Below are 18,505 nucleotides of genomic sequence, written 5' to 3'. Positions count from 1 at the left end.
ATTTTCCAGTGAAGTCAGAGACCAGAGCGATCTGGAGAAGAAAAGCTCAAATTAAAATCACCAACATTCTTTGCAGACTTTCAGCGCCAACTCCGATACTGCCTTAATGTTTAGAGTAGATGCAACTAACTTATGCATGAGCAAAGATGCGTGATGCATGAGGAAAACAAACAAACAAACAAAAAACACTAAACAATTTGTTAAACTAGCATTTCTATTATTAAAGTTGTCAGGGGTTGAAGGCCATATTGCTGGGCAATTTCATGCCCTGTACGCTCTACTCTTTGTATTTAAAGAAAAGCAGGAAGATGAGGATGAGTCATTTTTAAAGTCACCATGTGCTACAAGCCAAGTAAAAAGTGTGTAGAGAAGAATACACACACACACACACACACACACACACACACACACACACACACACACACACACACACACACACCAATGTTCACATCTCCTACAGTGGCCTGCTTGTAGAGAGCATAAACGTCCAGCATCTCAGCGTCAGTGGGCAAGTCAAGTACGTTAACCACTGAGACATGTTGTCCACAAATATTTCCAAAGCAACATGAATCTAATGAATCTAAATCGCAAGTTTTCTATCTATCCATAGTTTGGGGGGAAATGTCCCGACATGATTCCTACACACACTACTCATAATGGGATGAGTGCTGTACGCAGCCATCACGTTTGCTCGAACACGTGAAGGGGTTATGCACATTGATACGATGGTCGCGCAGCTGCTTTAAGGCTTTACCGCGATTCAGTATTTTTGTAGGAATTAATATATAATCTCATCACTTTCCCCCAATCGCATGATTATTAGGAGCTGAAGTTCGTTACTAGCCGCTAATGATCAAATATTAAATCCACAGCTGCTGAAGCAAGTAGTTGTATAGGTTAGCGTTAGCCGACTGGCTAACGGCTCCAAGCGAACATGTCCTCTGAAGCTATTCTTACTGTACGCTTGGTTCGTTCTTTTGAACATCGGAACTTCAAGCCAGTGGTACTCCGTGGTGTAAATTTAAACCAGCAAGTAGAAGAATTTATCGCTTCTGTAAAGAATGGTAAGACTTTGTATCGTCCCGTTCGTTATGAAGTGATTAACGCTAGCTAGCTAACATAGCTTGCTAGTTCAGTCATGAACTTGCTAGCGTATGATCTCCTATTTCAGATGTTTCCACGAGAGCTGATTTGCCTCCGCCTTTCAAGAAATTCGGCTACGGTAAGTGAAATCTTCACTCGCGACTGCTATGAAAACGTTAATTTAACGTTTGACGGGCCGTCCCAATGTTCACAGACACGATGAAGATCATTCACCAGGCACACGGAGCAAAGGTATGGGCTTGACTCCCACCACAACAGCTGCTCCTGTTGTAACGAAACAACGCACAATGGAGGAAAGGAACACGAAGTCTAAATCTGAGATGAGTTTTTTTTTTGTTGTTTGTTTTCAGACTAATGAACTAGTGATGAGTTTAGAGGATGATGAAAAGCTGATTCTGCGCGATGGCCTGGATTTACGAGCGTGCGGCGTAGGTAAACACTCTTCTCTGCTAGTGCACACATTATCCGATCTGGTCTAAAACCCATCACAGTGTGCAGTAAATTATTTCAAATGACCATATTTTGTAATCCAGATCACTGTCGTGTGACTATACTGTGCCAGTTTCTTACAGCCTTCGTCGTACTGAACCTTTGAACCTTTCCAAATTTTGTTTAATGAAAACATCAAACATCCCTTTTTTTTTGATGGTAGATCATGCCAGAGGGATCATGTGGTATACAAGTTAGCCTTGCCTGCTGTGGACTGCATGGAGTGTTTTGTCTAATGTGGTGACTGACTCTAGATGTGCATTTTTGATACAGGTTAATTAAGTCATTTATTGACGTAGGAAATTAAGTACACATGTTGTTTTTATATTGGTAGGTCACAGTTTTAAGAGCTATGTCTATGGCTGTTTGCGACACACCGGATTAGAGAGACAAGTGTAAACCATAAAATGAACTGTCTCTCCTATCTGCAGCCAATGAGACAGAGCTGGCATTCTTCAGGATGGCGGACTATGCAAAATACAAGGCTAATCCCGAGACTTTGTGGTGAGAACGATGGAAATTATATGTTTGAGGGTGGATCCTGAGGTGTTTTCATTTAGACCGAATGGTTTGAAGTCTAGGAGGGCTTTGGTGTCAACCTTCCAGCTAGCAAATCTTCAGAGGCAGCCAGACCAAATGATCTTTTATTTTTGTTTGTTTGTTTGTTTGTTTGTTTTTGTTTTTTTAGTCTGTTTATAAATTCACTCTCTCAGCAGACTCTTAATTTAGACATTCGATTATGGGTACAATAAGTATTGTTGAGGTTAAACACATTAAGTGTCTTAAGTTCTAATTTTACTGCCTCCACACTTTTTCTTTTAATGTCCTATATGAAATGCCTTTTGCTGAGAGAGTATTTATTTATTAAATACAGTTCATATTTAAATCTGCCCTTCAGTAATGGTATAATGTGGATTGTATCTTAATGTTTTTATGTTTCTTTTACTTTACGTATGTTTGTGAACAAACTCCATGTTTGAATTGCAATGTATATATTTTTAATACTTCCAAATGGCAAATAAAGCTAAACCTTAAACTCCTCCTCTAGCCTTGATAGTGCTTTGATGCAAATTTCATAGCGATTTTTAAAAAATGTTCTCAAGTAATGGCTTTCCACACATTCTTCACTGCTGTCCACAGACTGGTCTCTGTCTTTGGCTTTTGACTGAATGTTCCAGGTTCTCAGCCTTCTTTGGCTGATAGATTATGAAACCTGCACATCATACTAAAGCCTCAGGAGCAGTTTTAAATATATTGCTCTCTTTTGACCAGGATGGCTGTTCCCAGGAATCTCCTTTTCTGTCATTTTCTTGCACTGCTCTGACTGCAACCAACTCTAGCAGCAATTTTTCTTTACGAATATCTGCCAACACAATGTTTGTTTTTTTTCCACTATATTCTATGCTGTGTGCACAATTATTAGGCAAATTGTATTTTTGAGAATCAATTAACTACAGTGCTCTCAGTCAATCCAAGATGTTAATAAACCTCAAACCTGAATATTTAAGAAAGTAAAAGTGATGTTTTAGTTTTCTTAGGAGTATATCTGTGTGCATATTTATTGGACAACTGTTAGTGTGCAGAATTATCAAAATAATTTTCCCATCTCACCTATTTTTCATCTGTTAAAATGAGAATAATAAACAACTCAATTTACAAATAAACATTTATAAATATTTTTTTAAAAATCTGACCAATATAGTCACCCTTCTTTTCAATAGTAGCCATAAGCCTTCCATTCATGGAGTCTGTCAGTTTCTTACTCTGCAGCAGCAACCACAGCCTCCTAGACACTTCAGAGAGCTGTACTGTTTTCCCCTCACTGTAAATTTCCCATTTAATAAGGGGCCACAAGTTCTCAATAGGGTTTAGGTCAGGTGAGGAAGGGGCCATGTGATTCCTCTTTCATCTTTAAGGCCTTTAATGGCTAGCCACACAGTGCAGTACTTCTATGCATCCGAGGGAGCATCGTCCTGCATAAAAAAGATGGACTTCTTGAAAGATGCAGACTTTTTCCTGTACCACTGCAAGTACTGTGTCTTCAAAAAGCTGGCAGTAGGTTTGGGAGTTGAATTTGAGTCCATCTTCAACCCGAAAAAGTCCAACTAGCTCATCTTTAATAATACCAGCCTATAGCAGTACCCCATCTCCACCTTGCTGGCAGTTGAAGTGGAGCTCTGTGCCTGTTACTGATCCAGCCACGGGCCCATCCATCCGGTCCATCAGGAGTCACTCTCGTCTCATCAGTCCATAAAATCTGTCTTCAGATATTTCTTGGCCCAGTCTTGACGTGTCACCTTATGTGTCTTCTTCAGTGGTGGTCAGGTTTCAGCCTGCCTTACCTTGCTCGTGTCTTTGAGTACTGAACACCTTGTACTTCTGGGCACTCCATGTAGAGTGCAGTTCTGGAATATGACAGCACTGGAGGATAATGGGTTCCTGGTCACTTCATGTTTGATTCTTCTCAAATCTTTGGCAATTAATTTGTGTCTTTTTGTCTTAACATGTTTCTTACGACCCTGTTGACTATTTACAACAAAACATTTGATGGTTCTGTGCTCATGCCCCAATATCTTAGCAATTGTAAGAGTGCTGCATCCCTCTGAAAGACGTTTTACAATTTTTTAGATTTCAGAGAGTCAGTTAAATCTCTTTTTCAGCCCAGTTTGCCTGGGGAAAAGAAGCTGCCTAGTAATTATGCACACCTTGATATACAGTGTTGATCTCCTTAGGCCACACCCTCCCTCATTACACATATACGCATCAAGTGATATGCTTAAATCCAATAAGAAATGTTTATACAGCTTGGAGTTGGAAAATATGCATAAAAAATGATATGGTCAAAATACTCTTTTGCCTAATAATTGTGCACACAGCGTAGGGTAGGTCTAGAACTCAAGTTGTCACTACTACTGCTTTTTATATTAAATCAAGAATACATTTTCATAGCAATTCACAGAGGCAATGGTCTCATTTTTGTTTTGGTCTAGGTAGAAGAGACACATCCCTTTTCACATATGAAAAAAGATTCCTAAACATCATTTTGACACATACATCTAAACAATTCTTTTGGCTGGCAGTATATTGAATTATAAATGTATATGTGAAAGAAATCTATTCAAGACAAGCACTGATTTACCAAAAGAATATATATTTTTAATGTTAATTTTACATTAAAATGGTGCATTATTATAAAGCTTCATTAAGGGACCTATATTGAAAATACTTACACTCTCTCTTGATTTAACACTTTCCAACTTAAGTCTTTAGATTATAAATCCTCTCAGAACAGGAGAATAAAATTGGTTCAAAGTGGGAATTTACACTGACTGATTATGTTCACATAGAAATTTTATTTATAGAACTCAGAAAAAGCATTCAACGGATTTATTTAATAAAACATACTATGAGGATAAAACAAGAAGATGCACATTTTATGGTTACGTATAGAGCATTACATATTGAGCATGCAGACACATATTCAATATTCAAAGCATATGTGGAGCTTTGAAAGGGAATGGAACAATAATGCTTTAAAGTAGGACAGAAGAAGTCTCGTGAAGATATTAGGGCTTTTTCCTGATCATGCTGGTAAAATATTCCAAGCATTGGAACACTGGAAAATGACACAACGGAGACATATGGAGGTTTGCCGAAAATATAGCATTCATTAGTTAACTGTAGCACTCCAAAAACTAGGTCCACTGATTTCACATAGATCATAGATTTAAAAAAGATCTAATGATCAGTAATGATGTTTAGTCATTATATTGCAGCATTATAAGTATGTTTTATTAAGTGATTCCCTTTTTATGCGAAACGGTAAAATAGAATATAATACTACTGCAAACTAGTACAGGGAGGCAACAGGTCCAAGTGTTCTGTTTTCATATGTATTTCCTTTGTTGTGTCCATATTTCTAGTTTTCCAGTAAAAACATGACAAGACAAATTACATCCCCTTATAGTTTCTAAGATGAGAGAGGGTCAAACCTTTTGAAATGGTCCCATTGGACATCATTAGTCACACGGTAAGAGTAATTACGATACAAGCTTTGATACAATGTCTTAAAGCAGTGCACTTTGCAATTGTGTAACGAGATTGGTGCCTTAGTGTTGAATGCCCCATCATTACTTTAAACCCTGAATGAACGGAAGCAAGAATGCTTTAATACAAGCATGTGTTTGATGAATTTGTTCCTATATTATATACATAGGAACAAATTCATCAAACACATGCTTGTATGAAATATACATGCTTGTGTATATATATATATATATATATATATATATATATATATATATATATATATATATATATATATATATATATAAAATCACATGCACTGAATATATATAATGGGCATACAGAGTATTGGCATTTTGTGTGTGAGCTAAGCACCATCGTTCAGAAAGCAGCAGCTTATGTCATGTGTGTAACACAGTGTAATGAAGATCAGGTTTTTGCAGCAGGAGTCATAGAGAGGACAAGGACTCATGAATATTCTGCCAGTAACACACTGGCAGAATATTAAAATAACAAAACACCTCCATTGACCTTACAGGTCAGGACCTCACATTACAGTCCAGCATCTAATGAGGTTTTATCTTGCTTGAAACTGACTGTTAAGGCCAAGGGTATAGACACCTTCCCAAGCCCTACAGTACAATTAAGAATTTCCCATGAAAAGGTTAAGTTGTTGCCTTTAACAAGTGTAGAAAATTGTTTAACAGCATTGTTATATTTATATAACAATGAAATACAATAAAAATCACATTGTTATATTTATATTACATGCATATATTATATTTCTATGCACCAAGAACACCTCGGTGGACACATCATAACAGAAAATAGTATATGACTACTGCCAATAATATGAAGCGAACTACAGATGATCAGGGCTGGAATCTGCCAGTTCCTATTCCAACCACTGAGTACTTGAGAAAAGCAGTTGCTTGCTTTCAGTATGGAGATGATAAAAAAGAGCAACACATCTCTGTAGCCCTTCAATGACAGACACATCCTTGTAAATATGAGGAGCATTGCCAGTTGGTGAATGCCATATAAACCTGCATATGTAATGATTTCTTGATAAGCCATTTCTGCTTCCTCGGTTCCTGACTGTCCTCTTACACCTGTGGAAGTGTCCTGTGAACCGCTCTTTGCTGGCGCTGTGAGACAGGACATTTGCGCACACTCTCCCAGCCCCGGCGTATGCGCGCCAGCCTGGTAGACGTACAGGGCAGGAGCAGGATGCAGCGGCACACCAGCACGGCGCATGGCGCAGCCACGGCTAGGACGTAGCTGGGCGGCATGTAGAATTCATACGCCTGGGGGGAGAAGGCAAAGTCCCAACCAAACACAAGCGTGTGCGTGACGGACAACGTCAAGGCAGTGTAGCCCAGTCCTGACTGGAGAAGGAAAACAGGAAAAAAATACTGTAAGATACCAGGCATGGCAATATCTGATCTGTTTTCTGAATATGATGTTTAGAAGTCTCATAATCTCAGCTTTAAGTGCATTTTATATGTTGTGCTCTGATCTATCATTAGACACTCGTATGCACACTATCTGACATAAGTACAAGGTCATTGTGAGATTTGCTGATATTTACTCACTGCTAACCCAGCTACGTGTGTGTTTGTGTGTTTCTGCTGTTTGCCTGAACAAAGGTGAACTCTCTCCAGGTAAGGACATTGCCCACAGTGGGAAGAGATGTGATGGCCAACAGGGAGAGGATGCCCAGAGCCAACACTCCACACGATAGGTAGAGGTCAGAGCGCCACACACCTGACTCATCCCATGGCTCCTCCACACCTGCCTTTACCTGTGATATACATACAGCATACAAGGAAATAGACCAATTATTAGGGCCATAAAGGAAGCTGAAAGTATATTACCCTGGTCTTATGCAATATACACTGACTGTAAGATAAGTACAATTAATGCAAGTGTGATATGTTTGTCAAACATGAGTGTTGTAGGCAACCAGGTTTCTTAAATAATAAATTACAAACACAAGCTTAGTGTTAAGCTTAGAAAGGTCAATGCGAAACACTGGGAATCAGCACCAGTGAAGTAAAACAGAGAAAGTGATAGGGAACAGGAATAAATGATAATCATCTGGTGATTGGGAACGGGAGGTGATTGAGAGCTCTGATTGGTGGCTGTTTGAATGTGATTTTGACTGGGGCATGACAGCATGCTCTGATAGGTGGTTGTAAATCCAGATAAGAAATGTACTTGTTTACCCTGGCCTAGTTTACACATAGTATTCCATGAATTATAGTAATGTAATATTATTAATATACATATGATGTTTTAATGTTTGATAAAAATCATTTATATCATTATTATCACCATCAGTATTATTATTATTTTAATTATCATGTACAATGAAATGCCAAGCAGAACCATTAAGTACGTGTGTACAATATGATCCACCGGACATGCAATGTTATACATTCGCAACATACTGTGTATAAATGAAGTCTAAAAAAAGCTTAAACACCGTACCTGTGAGTAAGCGGCATTGATGAGCCTGTGGCGTGTGGCTGTGCGCAGAGGAAGGCACAGGCTGTAGACGGCGTGCAGAGCAGCACACAGGAAACCCAGCAGCCCCAACTGCTTCCTCCGCAGCAACCAGCCATCCAGCCAGCGGGGGAAGCGCTGGTACTTGGTGCCCCTCCACAGCTGCAGCCACGCTGCCAGCAGCCCCGGCAGGTAGACCAGCGCCAGGGCCACTAGCGCCACGTTCGGCAGGCTCTCGTTCGGCAGGGCCAGGGCAAGCCGGTGGAAGCCGTCGCGTCCGTGGGCTAGGTACGGCAGCAGAAGGTCACGGAGGAAGCCGTAGGCGTAGAAGAAGAGGAAGAGGAGAAATGTGGCAAGGAGGGGTCCGCGCCACGATGGGAAGAGGCGGAGGGGCATGGTCTCGAGGACGCGAGACTGCCGCAGGTCACCTGAGTCCACCGGGTGGAAGCCCATGAGCCGGGCGAGCTGGGCCACTTCACTTTTGCCCTCCACGCTGTCGCTGCATAGCAACACCTAGAGCAGACTTCAGGTCAAAGGTCATGGAATTCACAGGACCCCAGGCTGACTTTGTACCCACTGTATTAAGTGCATTATACTCATTCTAAATTCATGCAGATAGCTAACCTGATTGGGCAATGGTGCAATACAGTATGATGCAATCTCATATAAAGCATTGATAACATGGTTCTATGGAAACGACCCTGGCAAACTGTTGTTAACCAGCATGCACAAAAATGGTAATCATTTTCTGCCACTCTAGTCCTGTAAAGTAGAATTAACTCAACTGAGTTTAAGAGCACATCTAAGACATCTAATCAGTTACCTGTTAAAGTCATAAAATCAGATTTATTTTGTATCTCTATCAGGGCAGACCTTAAGTCAGTCAAGTGTAACCCTCCTGGGGAATCACTGACCTGCCTGCTACCATCCTGTGTACCAGTCTGCAGTGTCCAGGCAGAGATCACATTAAATCCCTTCACCACCACGCTCTCAGGGAACAGCTCAGCCAGCTGCTCCGCATTGGACGACACACCACTGCCCAACTCCATGGCATTACTCACGTCCACGAGAACCTTCCCAGCCAGAGCAGCCCTGATGCCCAGTAGAGAGGGGTAGTGTTCCGGGAACAGTGCCAAGACGACCAGGCGCTGGGCCTTCACTACCGCCCCCTCCTGGCTGCTGAGCTCCACTGCATCAGGAAAGAGCCCTGGGGCTATGCGCTTCACACATCGGCTTCCCACCACCACGCTGACCCCACACGCCACTAGCCGCACGGCTAGAGAGCGCGAGAAGTCGCCGGAACCCAGTATGGCCACGGTTTGTTGGCCACGAGCCATGGCTGGAGGATCATCAGGAACTTCTGCACCCAGGAGCAGAGGGGAACTCATCTCATCTGACATAGCTACTGCTAATGTGAAGAAGAGAAGAGCACATTGGGTGTTTCTGAGGAAATTGGGTTTTACAGTCAAACACAACCATCATTTTCAGTATTTCAGACTAGATGCTGTAAAGACGTGCTGTTACCATAAATGTACAACGGATCTTTAATGTCAGCGGCCACTGAAAATGCCTGCAATAGTGCAGTTAAACAAAATAAAACAACTGGAAATAACTTGGAAAAAAATCACTATAATAATTACTATATCTATTTCGACATATATTTATTTATATATAAATTACACATCTTATCAGATGCTGTTGTCCAAAGCGACCTTCAATAGTGCATGTTTATGACTGCGTATAAAAGATACCTAATGTCTGGGATTAGAGCATGGCATAGAACTGTACTTTTATCCTTTGACAAGACTTCACGAATATATGTACTTTCTGTCGGTGCAATGAGAAGAAAATAACTCTTAAATCTCACAAACATACTTAACGAGGATCAGTTATGGCAACTTTTAACAATAAGAGAAAGATATCCAGTTGTATCCAGTTTGACAATAAGTTTTTTTTTTCATCAAATTGAAACTGCAGAGAAACGTTCCAGTATGGAACACTTTGTATTATATCACTAATATAAAGATTTTTAAAAATGTGGGATTAAATAAAAACAGTATCAGACGTTGTAATGCGCAATTATCAGTTTAGGTCATTGATATCGTATATATCTAACATTTCACTCACTTTCTGCGCTGCTGTTCACCGTGTCGTGGATTTGCCCTCCGCGCTGACTGTATAGTGTGCTGCCCGCACCCTCGAGCACCCGGCTGCGCGCTTCAGATATTGATCGTGCGAAGAAAGGAGCCACTTCTCTCAGCCCCTTGCTAACACTATTTGGTCTTATACAATTTATATCTCATGTCAAAACTGAGTTTGATTTCGATTTCTTAAAAACGGTTTCGGATCTAAACTGAACTTTGCTGTAATTATAGTGGAACCGGCGGGTAAGGTCAGTACTAAGACAACCACGAGGAGGGGACATTGCGTCGTTATTAGACAAGAGTAGTGGAAAAAAGGAGTAGGGAATGAAGCAAATTGCAACGCCACAATTTTGGTGAGTGTGATCTCCGATAAATGTGCCAGTATCTCCATTTTAAAGAGCGCTTTGTCATGTTGTGCTGGCGTAAGGAGCTCGCATTTGTCTTGCTTTTGCAACCGCCGCGTCGCTCACGACGGGGAGGGTGACATGCGCGAACATCTGCACCGAGACGATAACGATGACGGGGATGTCTAGCAAATCGAAAGACTTGTTAAGAGAGCAGGAGGTTTTGCACGCACCCGAAACAACACGCTGGACTATCTGCAATTCCGCGTGCGTCTCCGTTTTGTTCCTGTTGGTTCTAGGTGTGCTGGCCGCGAGACCCATCCACGCGCAGTGTTCTGCGATTTGGTAGGTATGCTGAACTGGATTTACCGCCGGCAATTTCGTGATTACTTCAGAGGCTAACCCTTGCCATTTCATCTTCGACATGATAGATTAAATTATTTATTAGGATATGGCGTTGAAATAGAACCCTTCCGCTTCATCCGCACAGACGCACAGAAATCGACAAAACCCAAAACTAATTCGTTAGCTCCCATGTACATATTTATAGACCTTTTATGCAAAAAACAGCATGAAAACACCCCTTTTCCCCCTAGCACTGTATTTTTTTAATGTGAACCCGAATTCATGTTCACAGGACCATCAACATTTCTTGCTTGGACGTCTCATCTCTCTTGGTCAACCAGATTAAACAGTGGAAGACAGAGTCCTGCCCTCCAAGGAATCGGAAGTGCATGTATTCTGTGAGTATCAATTAAAAAGGCCACCAGTTCTGGAGAAAGTTATAGATTATCCTGGACTTTAAGCTATTGGAACTGTTACCCTTGGATGTGGCGTCATTTAAAGCAAAGTGCAGGTTCTTGATGAATTAATTTGTGTTCTGTTTCTGCGGTAGCTTGTGGCTGTAAGTGATGCTGGCATTGTTGCCATGCACACCACCGCTATAATGAGGTTCGTGGATGACATTACCTTTAACTTCAGTAGCCCAAATTCAGACAGCTGTGAGATCAAGGTATGTGTAAATAACTGGTGGGAAGTCACCCCAATTTTCTCCTCATATGAGCATGTACTGAATATTATATCACTGTCTCAGCAACTTCAGTGGAGAAGAACATTTTTCTTGGGCTACTTTTCATATTTTAATAGTAAAACTGTAAGTAAGATTTTCTTGACTCACTCTCTCTCTCTCTCTCTCTCTCTCTCTCTCCCTCTCTCTCTCTCTCTCTGTCAAATGCTCTGCAGGGTCTCTCTGCCTCTCGTAGCTGGTATGCCATATTAGACTCTGGAGCTAATTACCTGAACATGTATAATCTCATGAAAGGTGAGCTGTAGATTACCTTTTCTGCTTCTCCTCCTGTTTTGTTACCAGGCAAACGGTGTCTGCATGGTCTTCAAATCACTACTGAATGATTGGTATACGGAGTTCACGCTTTGTTAAAGCAGCTCTGTGAGTGTAACACACTCCAGGTGTCTGGGACCAACTCCAGTAAATGTTTCCAGAACATGTGAAATGTTCCTGCTGCAGGACAGCCAGTGATTCGTCTCCTTTTAGTTATGGGATGATGCTCTTGGCAACACACACAGAGGCACACTCACAAAAATAACCACGTATGACGAAAACATGCACATGGGGTCTCATTGTCATGTGTGTTTAGCTGATGAATGGTTAGCTCTCAGAATAAATCAGCACTCAGCGCCACAACCTGCCTCTGTTTTTCTCTAGGCAGTGGTCTCTCCTCATCACCAAGCTTCACAGAGTCCATCAATGACCACGAGTGCAACCTGTACTCCTCCACAAGGCAAAACCTAGAGCCATAACTATCCATTCCCTCTGAGACTGGGCCCTGCGGCTTCACTGTCCTCTCAGACTGGACCGATGAATCCAATTCCTTTCTCTGACCACCATGCTTTTATTGTCACCACAGGATTATTTACTAATGGCATTTATTTTCTTATAAAAAAGTGTCATGTTTAAAGTAAATTTCTCTGTAGCAAAGTGGTCTGTTTATCCATTAACGTTAGTTTATCATAATGGCTTTTGACGGTTTTGAATTAATTTACTCTCTGAAAGATATGTTTTTTAGATAAGCATCCATGTAAACTTGAACAATAAATAAAGAAGAAAAAGAAAAAGTACCAAGAGTCCATTAATGGAAAGCTCAAAATAGCAGTAAAAATATCCATCACAAATTCACAGTGCACCTTGTGCATTTGAACAAAATTCAGGTTCATCGAAGAGCACAATTTGCCTGAACATAGCTTATGTTGCACTGGATGGTTTAGCTATATTATAAATGTACTCATTTAATAGTATTAATGTACTCATATTAAAGTGAAAAACATAAACATGACCTACACCTCTGCTACACCTTCAATAGAGGGAACATTTAGAAGCACCACCAGTAGCATTTAAAAAGCAATAAATAACAGTCAGATGCTGTGTGCAGTCAAAGGGGTCACAGAAAGCCCATGAAAACATTTGCTTTAACTTTAAACCTCTTCAAGCAAAAAAGCAAACATATTTGCATCTTCAAGCAAAATATAGGTTGGATCTTTTAAACAAATTTGCAAGTACATGCAAAAAAGGCTTTTTAATCATTTAGTGTTGTGAGTAGTTCTATTATTCACTTGTTATTAAAATGAAAAATTAAGTAAACATGATACTCAAAAAGTCTTTTGGGGCTTAATTTTAAAGATTCCCATTTATACCTTATTTACTGGCACAATTTAAAGAAAACTTGCAAGTAATTTTCAATAAATCAAATATAATTTTAAACTTGTATCATTTAAAAAAAAGAAATGTTAAGAAAAGTTTATAAAATTTAAACAAAAAATTTGTAATTATTTAGTATTCTTCATACACTGGTTTAAAGGTAGTAAATATGTGTATACATATTTAATACAGAATACATACTATACTGTGGGGTTACTTTAAAATGTAAGGGCAAAATTCTTAGGTGGAAGTAAAAAACACCACATACTAACTTTGCTACTAATGACAAATGACAAATACCTTACAAATACCTTACATTTTGATTAACAAGTCACATATAATAATATTGCCATTCAGCTGAAAGTCATCCAGAGCATGAGATGAAACATTCCATTGCTCAAGCAAGGCAAAATGCAAACTGTCAAATTCATTTGGTTGATTCAATCCAGTAATTTGTATGCCTCTAGGTTTTCATGTACCAGACAGAAACCTATTTGTTTTTCATTTGCCTGGACTGAACTGTTGTTTATATCAGTACTCACAATACAAAAGTCATACACGAGCGAAAACGAAATTACCTAATTTAGTGACATTAACATGTCATCAACCATTTACCATTAGTAAATTGGTTAAAATAATGAATTTGAGAACTATGACTGGCTATAGCTCTTATATGCTGATCTGTGAAGTACATTTGTTTTTCACTTGACCCAGGAAGATGGGAGGGGGGTTTCTGATTGGCTGTGCTTCAAGGAACACCATAATGCAACTTGACTTTCCAAACGGCTGCCTCTCAGTCAAGTGGTCAGCCGAAACAGAGACAATACTTTCGAAGGCTGAACTAGAGATGAAATCTATTTTCACTTTTCTCCTTATCATGGGTCTCTGTGGATCAACATGTGTAATCAGAAAACACTTCTATGTGGATAAGAGAATGAGCTGGCTTAAAGCTAAAGAATACTGTAGACTTCAATATGACAACCTGAGCATTATTAGCAGTTAACAGGAGGACCAGCTGTTGACAAATAATATTTCTGCAGTCCATTGTTCGCTGAATCTCACATTTTATTGCATGGAAGAGTCACCTAAACTGATCCTGGTGCAGAAGAATATGTTGTGGAAGGAGACCCTAGAGTACTGTAGGAACCAGTCTACTGACCTGGCAAGCCTGCTGTTACCTAGAGATGCTCCTGGCAAGGATGCCCAAACCGCAAACGTCTGGACCGGCTTGCTCTTTGTGGTTAGTACCTGGATTTGGGTGGATGGGAATGCTCTGAGGTACCAGACCTGGCCTGCAGAGGGAGCCCCCTGGTGTACTGTCAAAAACCTCTGCTGTGGAACTCTGGGGAAGAATGATAAGATTTGGAAACCTGGAGACTGTGAGGAAAGACTCAACTGAAATGCTGTCTGTTTCAAAAAGGTTCATAAAGGTGAAGAGGTGATAAATCAAATGGAATCATAGTTCTGTTCTTCTCAAATATATACTGTATCACAGTAAGTTTTGTTATTTCTGTCTGTGAGTAAATGCTTCAAACTTTGCTGTCAAATTTTAATATTTTAATGAACCATTAACTTAAAGCAAAGTATATCTACAAAGTAAAACTTTATTTACATTTACAAAGAAAACTCCCTGAAAAACAAAGAAATGGTGCAGATATGACCTTGTACAACTACTAAACTAATTTTATGAAATGTCTGTTTTTTTGCAAACTTTGGGTACACATTATTGAAGTTTTAGAGTGAAACGTTTGTTTTGTCAGTTTAAAATAATTTAGAAGCAGTTTTCTGAGTTTCCAGGAGAACTGTATTTTTGTAATTTTAAAGCTGAAAACACATTGCTTGTCTGCAAAACAATAAAAAGAAACACACATTAGACAATGCTAGTGTCAATAAAGGCTGTTACAGAAATTTCAATTATATTAAACTCTCACATATTCTATGAATATATGTTAGAATGTCATTTATATATGAAAGGGTAAAAAACACCAAACAACTTTGTTCACTCTTTAATAAACTTTTTAATATCCAAGTTAAATGTTCTTTATGTCAGACTACATGTTTATTTACACTTGTCTTGATAAGAGGCAGTTGGTATTGAAAAAGCAGTTTGGTATCAGATTGCAGTTGCATAATAAATGTACCCTTTTAGTAGCTGATGGCTTACAGTTTATGCTGTAAGAGGGTCATGGAGGTGTAACATGATTCAAGGCTATTTTTGTATAAAGGCTATTTCTAAATAACCCTTTTGGCATGGTAAACAGACCTTAAAATGAAAAAAAAAAACTTGCATAAGTGATGAAGAAATATGAAATAAAACTTTATAATTATGATTATGATTTTAGATTATGGTTTGGAGAACACGTCTGTGTCAAGCTGAATCTATTTTGATGGTTCTTTGATGGTTCATTTTTGATCAGTTTGCAAAACCTGTAAACAAACTGAAGAGTCACAAAATGGTTCCAGCTAACCCTTTCTCTTCACAGTATAAGCATTAACATACCACCTACATAATATACAAAGTGCATGTCAAAACCATTTTGTACAATATATGATATATTGCTTATATAAATAACTTGTTTTTATAGTTTAATATAAATGCGGATCATTATCAGATTTTGAGTACACAAGTGATTATGTAAGTTACCCATTCCAGTTCTTGAAGAAGATTAAACTACTGAAGAGAAGAAGTTATTTCTCTAAAGATATGAGATTCTGAAGAAATATTATTGATGTATATAAAAAGTGTAGTAAAATAGATTGGAGATAAGAGTACAGATTTTTAAAGACTTAAGTCTGAACTGCTTCAGCCAAACCGCTTAATTCTTAGCATCTTAAGTATTTTTCTTACTGTTTTACCCTGAATTTGATGATGATAATGACGATGATGATGTTGGTAATGGTGATGATGATGAGTGCAAAGTTCTCTGAAAGCAGACAAAGTTAAGTTTATCCTCACAGTCCCCAGGTTGCCAAATCCCTGTCATGTGCTCCAGAGCTCCACAGCGGAGGTTTCTGGGTGGGCACTGGGGCTGGACATTTACAGACCAGGCATTGTGGTCCATGTCACCTGTGCTGGTCCAAATCCACTGACCGGCCAGAAAGCGCAGCCCGATCCACACGTATGCTGTTTGTGCTGCCTTGCTCACTGCCACAGCATCATTCATCCAGTTTTCTGATCTCAGACTTCCTAGGTCAAGATAGTTCTCTCTGCAGTAGTCCAGGGCATCTTCCCATGTCAAATTTTGCTGTACTAGGACCACCTCATACATATTCATGCAGAAAAAGCCAAGATGCCATGAGCAATCTGCACTATAACATTCACCTGAACTACTGAGAAGAACACAATACCCTCCTGGATCTAAACTGGGTTGTCCCATATAATTCCTTGGACAGAAAGGTTCATTTTCTCCACTTGACCATTTCCAGTCTGTTGGATAAGAAATGTTGGAATGTAGACCAATCCATTTTCCTTGCATGCACCACGAATAGTAACTATTATTGGGGCAATAGTAGTAGTTGTTTGTAAAAGTAGTTAGTAAAAGCTGAGATATCTCATCTATGGTGCTTACAGTAGACAGGTCATCATAATTAGTTTTACAGTATTGCTGAGCATCTGACCACTTCATTGGATAATCCACATCAGTGTGCTCCCTAGCAAGGCAGAAGGTTTGTCCGTCTTCGTCTTTCCTTTCACCAGTAAAAGCATTGTGTTTAATCAGAAATGTTTGATAGGAATTTGTTTCTTGTCAGAGCACAGAGCATATACGTCTATGCACTCTGTTACAAAGCCAGTAAGAAAGGTGCTTGTCACTCTGGAACAAGCCTATCCAATCACAGAAACTCAGTATGTCAGAACAATGACCAATCATAGTTCTTCCTGTGCATTTCATGTATTTGCAATACTAAGATGGTTCTTGGCTGGGCTTGACTGTTGACATAGATTAAGTAGATCCTATCTACCAAATTTTTTTTTTTAAACTCACATTAACTCACTTTAATATCTGTTGAGTGGTTTGAATCTAATTTCCACAAATATATATATTTAAATAATAGGTCACTGGTTTCATGAATGGAAAGTATTTGACAGATGTGAATGTTTAGTGTAACTAGATATTTAGACACTAGTTAAGATACTAGTGGCAGTTAACAAAGATGTCATTTTGCCACAAATTCTTAGCACCAGTGGTACCTTCTCACAGATCATTGGTCAAATAGCTTTCCACGTAAAACTGACAGAAATCTCAACATGTGCTACTTCTCTGCTAACTCTGCTACTACACCTTGCATTTCCATGTGCTGTAGGCATGTGCTGTACAGCGACAGGTAAGCAGACACATGTATTCTCTATGTAAAAGATGTACAGGAGGACAGTGAAAACAACATTTGTTTTAACTTTGAAGTTTATCTTCAAACCAAATGTAGGCTGGCCCTGTATACAAATATGTGTGGACATGCAAAAAGGTCCTTCTGATCATATTGTGTTCTAGTGGTGGAAGTCACTCTGGAATGTTTTTTTTTTCCCCCCTCATTAGTTTTGGTTTGTGATTTGATTCTCAGATCAAAATTGAAATTCTTACTTTCAAAAAACTATTTGTTCAAATTCCACATAATCTGGTCACTTGTGAAATCATAAAAGCAATTTGTCATTCTTTAGAACAAATAGCAAATGCGCATTAGGCAAATTATGATACACAGTTGTCTTCTGTTTCTTACATTATTAATTGCTTATGTCTTGTTGATCAAAATGTATGATATTTGTTCTCTGTTGGATAGTCTCACCCCCCAAAACATGTAGGCATCCTTTTGCATTTTCAGCCGTTGTCATCAAAACCTTCTTACATCAGAAAATACTTACAGAGTACACTGTTATATTATACATCAGAAAATACTTAGAGTACACTCTTATATTTTCCACAGAAAATACTTACAGAGTACACTGTCATAAGTTACAACTATTTTGACTATCTTGTTTGTAAACAATGGCACGAGGTCATGTTTATTGACATGTCTATTGACAAATACTTACTTTTGAGACATAATCTAAGGATTTTGAGCAAGTTTTTTAATCTATTGTGGGGTGCTGTTTGTACGAATTGTTTTGAGAAATACACTTATTGTTTTACAAATGTTAATGGTGATTTGAGAAATGCAGCAAAGCGACTGAAAAAACTAAAATT

The 18,505-nt window shown here is 39.2% G+C and overlaps 2 protein-coding genes across 4 annotated transcripts; one reads left to right on the top strand and one right to left on the bottom strand.

The window, feature by feature from the left end:
* The first annotated feature begins 448 nt into the window (after positions 1–448).
* Positions 449–2,635, top strand: c2h2orf76 (chromosome 2 C2orf76 homolog). Of its 2 annotated transcripts, none has more exons than XM_027010239.2 (5): positions 449–1,064; positions 1,172–1,222; positions 1,298–1,335; positions 1,455–1,536; positions 1,928–1,996. In XM_027010239.2, the coding sequence occupies exons 1-5, from the start codon at positions 935–937 to the stop codon at positions 1,990–1,992; spliced, it is 366 nt and encodes a 121-aa protein (XP_026866040.1). In that variant the 5' UTR covers positions 449–934; the 3' UTR covers positions 1,993–1,996. The 2 variants fall into 2 exon arrangements, with proteins under 2 accessions (XP_026866040.1, XP_026866039.1); XM_027010238.2 differs by lacking the exon at positions 1,928–1,996 and adding an exon at positions 2,025–2,635 and having other exon boundaries at positions 457–1,064.
* Positions 2,636–5,941: 3,306 nt separating this feature from the next.
* Positions 5,942–10,284, bottom strand: steap3 (STEAP family member 3, metalloreductase). 2 transcript variants are annotated; one of them, XM_027025783.2, is made up of 5 exons: positions 10,255–10,284; positions 9,042–9,535; positions 8,113–8,640; positions 7,259–7,423; positions 5,942–7,007 (listed from the first exon to the last, which is right to left on the bottom strand). In XM_027025783.2, exons 2-5 carry the CDS (start codon positions 9,525–9,527, stop codon positions 6,726–6,728), a joined length of 1,461 nt encoding a protein of 486 aa, XP_026881584.2. In that variant the 5' UTR covers positions 9,528–9,535; positions 10,255–10,284; the 3' UTR covers positions 5,942–6,725. The 2 variants fall into 2 exon arrangements, with proteins under 2 accessions (XP_026881584.2, XP_035390940.1); XM_035535047.1 differs by having other exon boundaries at positions 9,042–9,532; positions 10,255–10,274.
* Between the last annotated feature and the right edge of the window lie 8,221 nt (positions 10,285–18,505).

This window comes from Electrophorus electricus, chromosome 2 (genome assembly GCF_013358815.1).
Source record: "Electrophorus electricus isolate fEleEle1 chromosome 2, fEleEle1.pri, whole genome shotgun sequence".
NCBI lineage: Eukaryota > Metazoa > Chordata > Actinopteri > Gymnotiformes > Gymnotidae > Electrophorus > Electrophorus electricus.
The sequence above is the reverse complement of the archived record's forward strand: the minus strand, read 5'-3'. Positions and strand labels throughout refer to the sequence as shown.

What these genes read in the sequence shown, in the direction of transcription:
- c2h2orf76 (XM_027010238.2), top strand. Translation starts at nt 935, where the DNA reads ATGTCCTCTGAAGCTATTCTTACTGTACGCTTGGTTCGTTCTTTTGAA. An exon ending in TATCGCTTCTGTAAAGAATG is followed by an intron (nt 1,065 to 1,171) that starts GTAAGACTTTGT and finishes CTCCTATTTCAG; the next exon opens with ATGTTTCCACGAGAGCTGAT. An exon ending in ACCAGGCACACGGAGCAAAG is followed by an intron (nt 1,336 to 1,454) that starts GTATGGGCTTGA and finishes GTTTGTTTTCAG; the next exon opens with ACTAATGAACTAGTGATGAG.
- steap3 (XM_027025783.2), bottom strand. Translation starts at nt 9,527, where the DNA reads ATGTCAGATGAGATGAGTTCCCCTCTGCTCCTGGGTGCAGAAGTTCCT. An exon ending in TCAATGCCGCTTACTCACAG is followed by an intron (nt 7,424 to 8,112) that starts GTACGGTGTTTA and finishes TGTATATCACAG; the next exon opens with GTAAAGGCAGGTGTGGAGGA. An exon ending in GAGAGTTCACCTTTGTTCAG is followed by an intron (nt 7,008 to 7,258) that starts GCAAACAGCAGA and finishes TTCCTTCTCCAG; the next exon opens with TCAGGACTGGGCTACACTGC.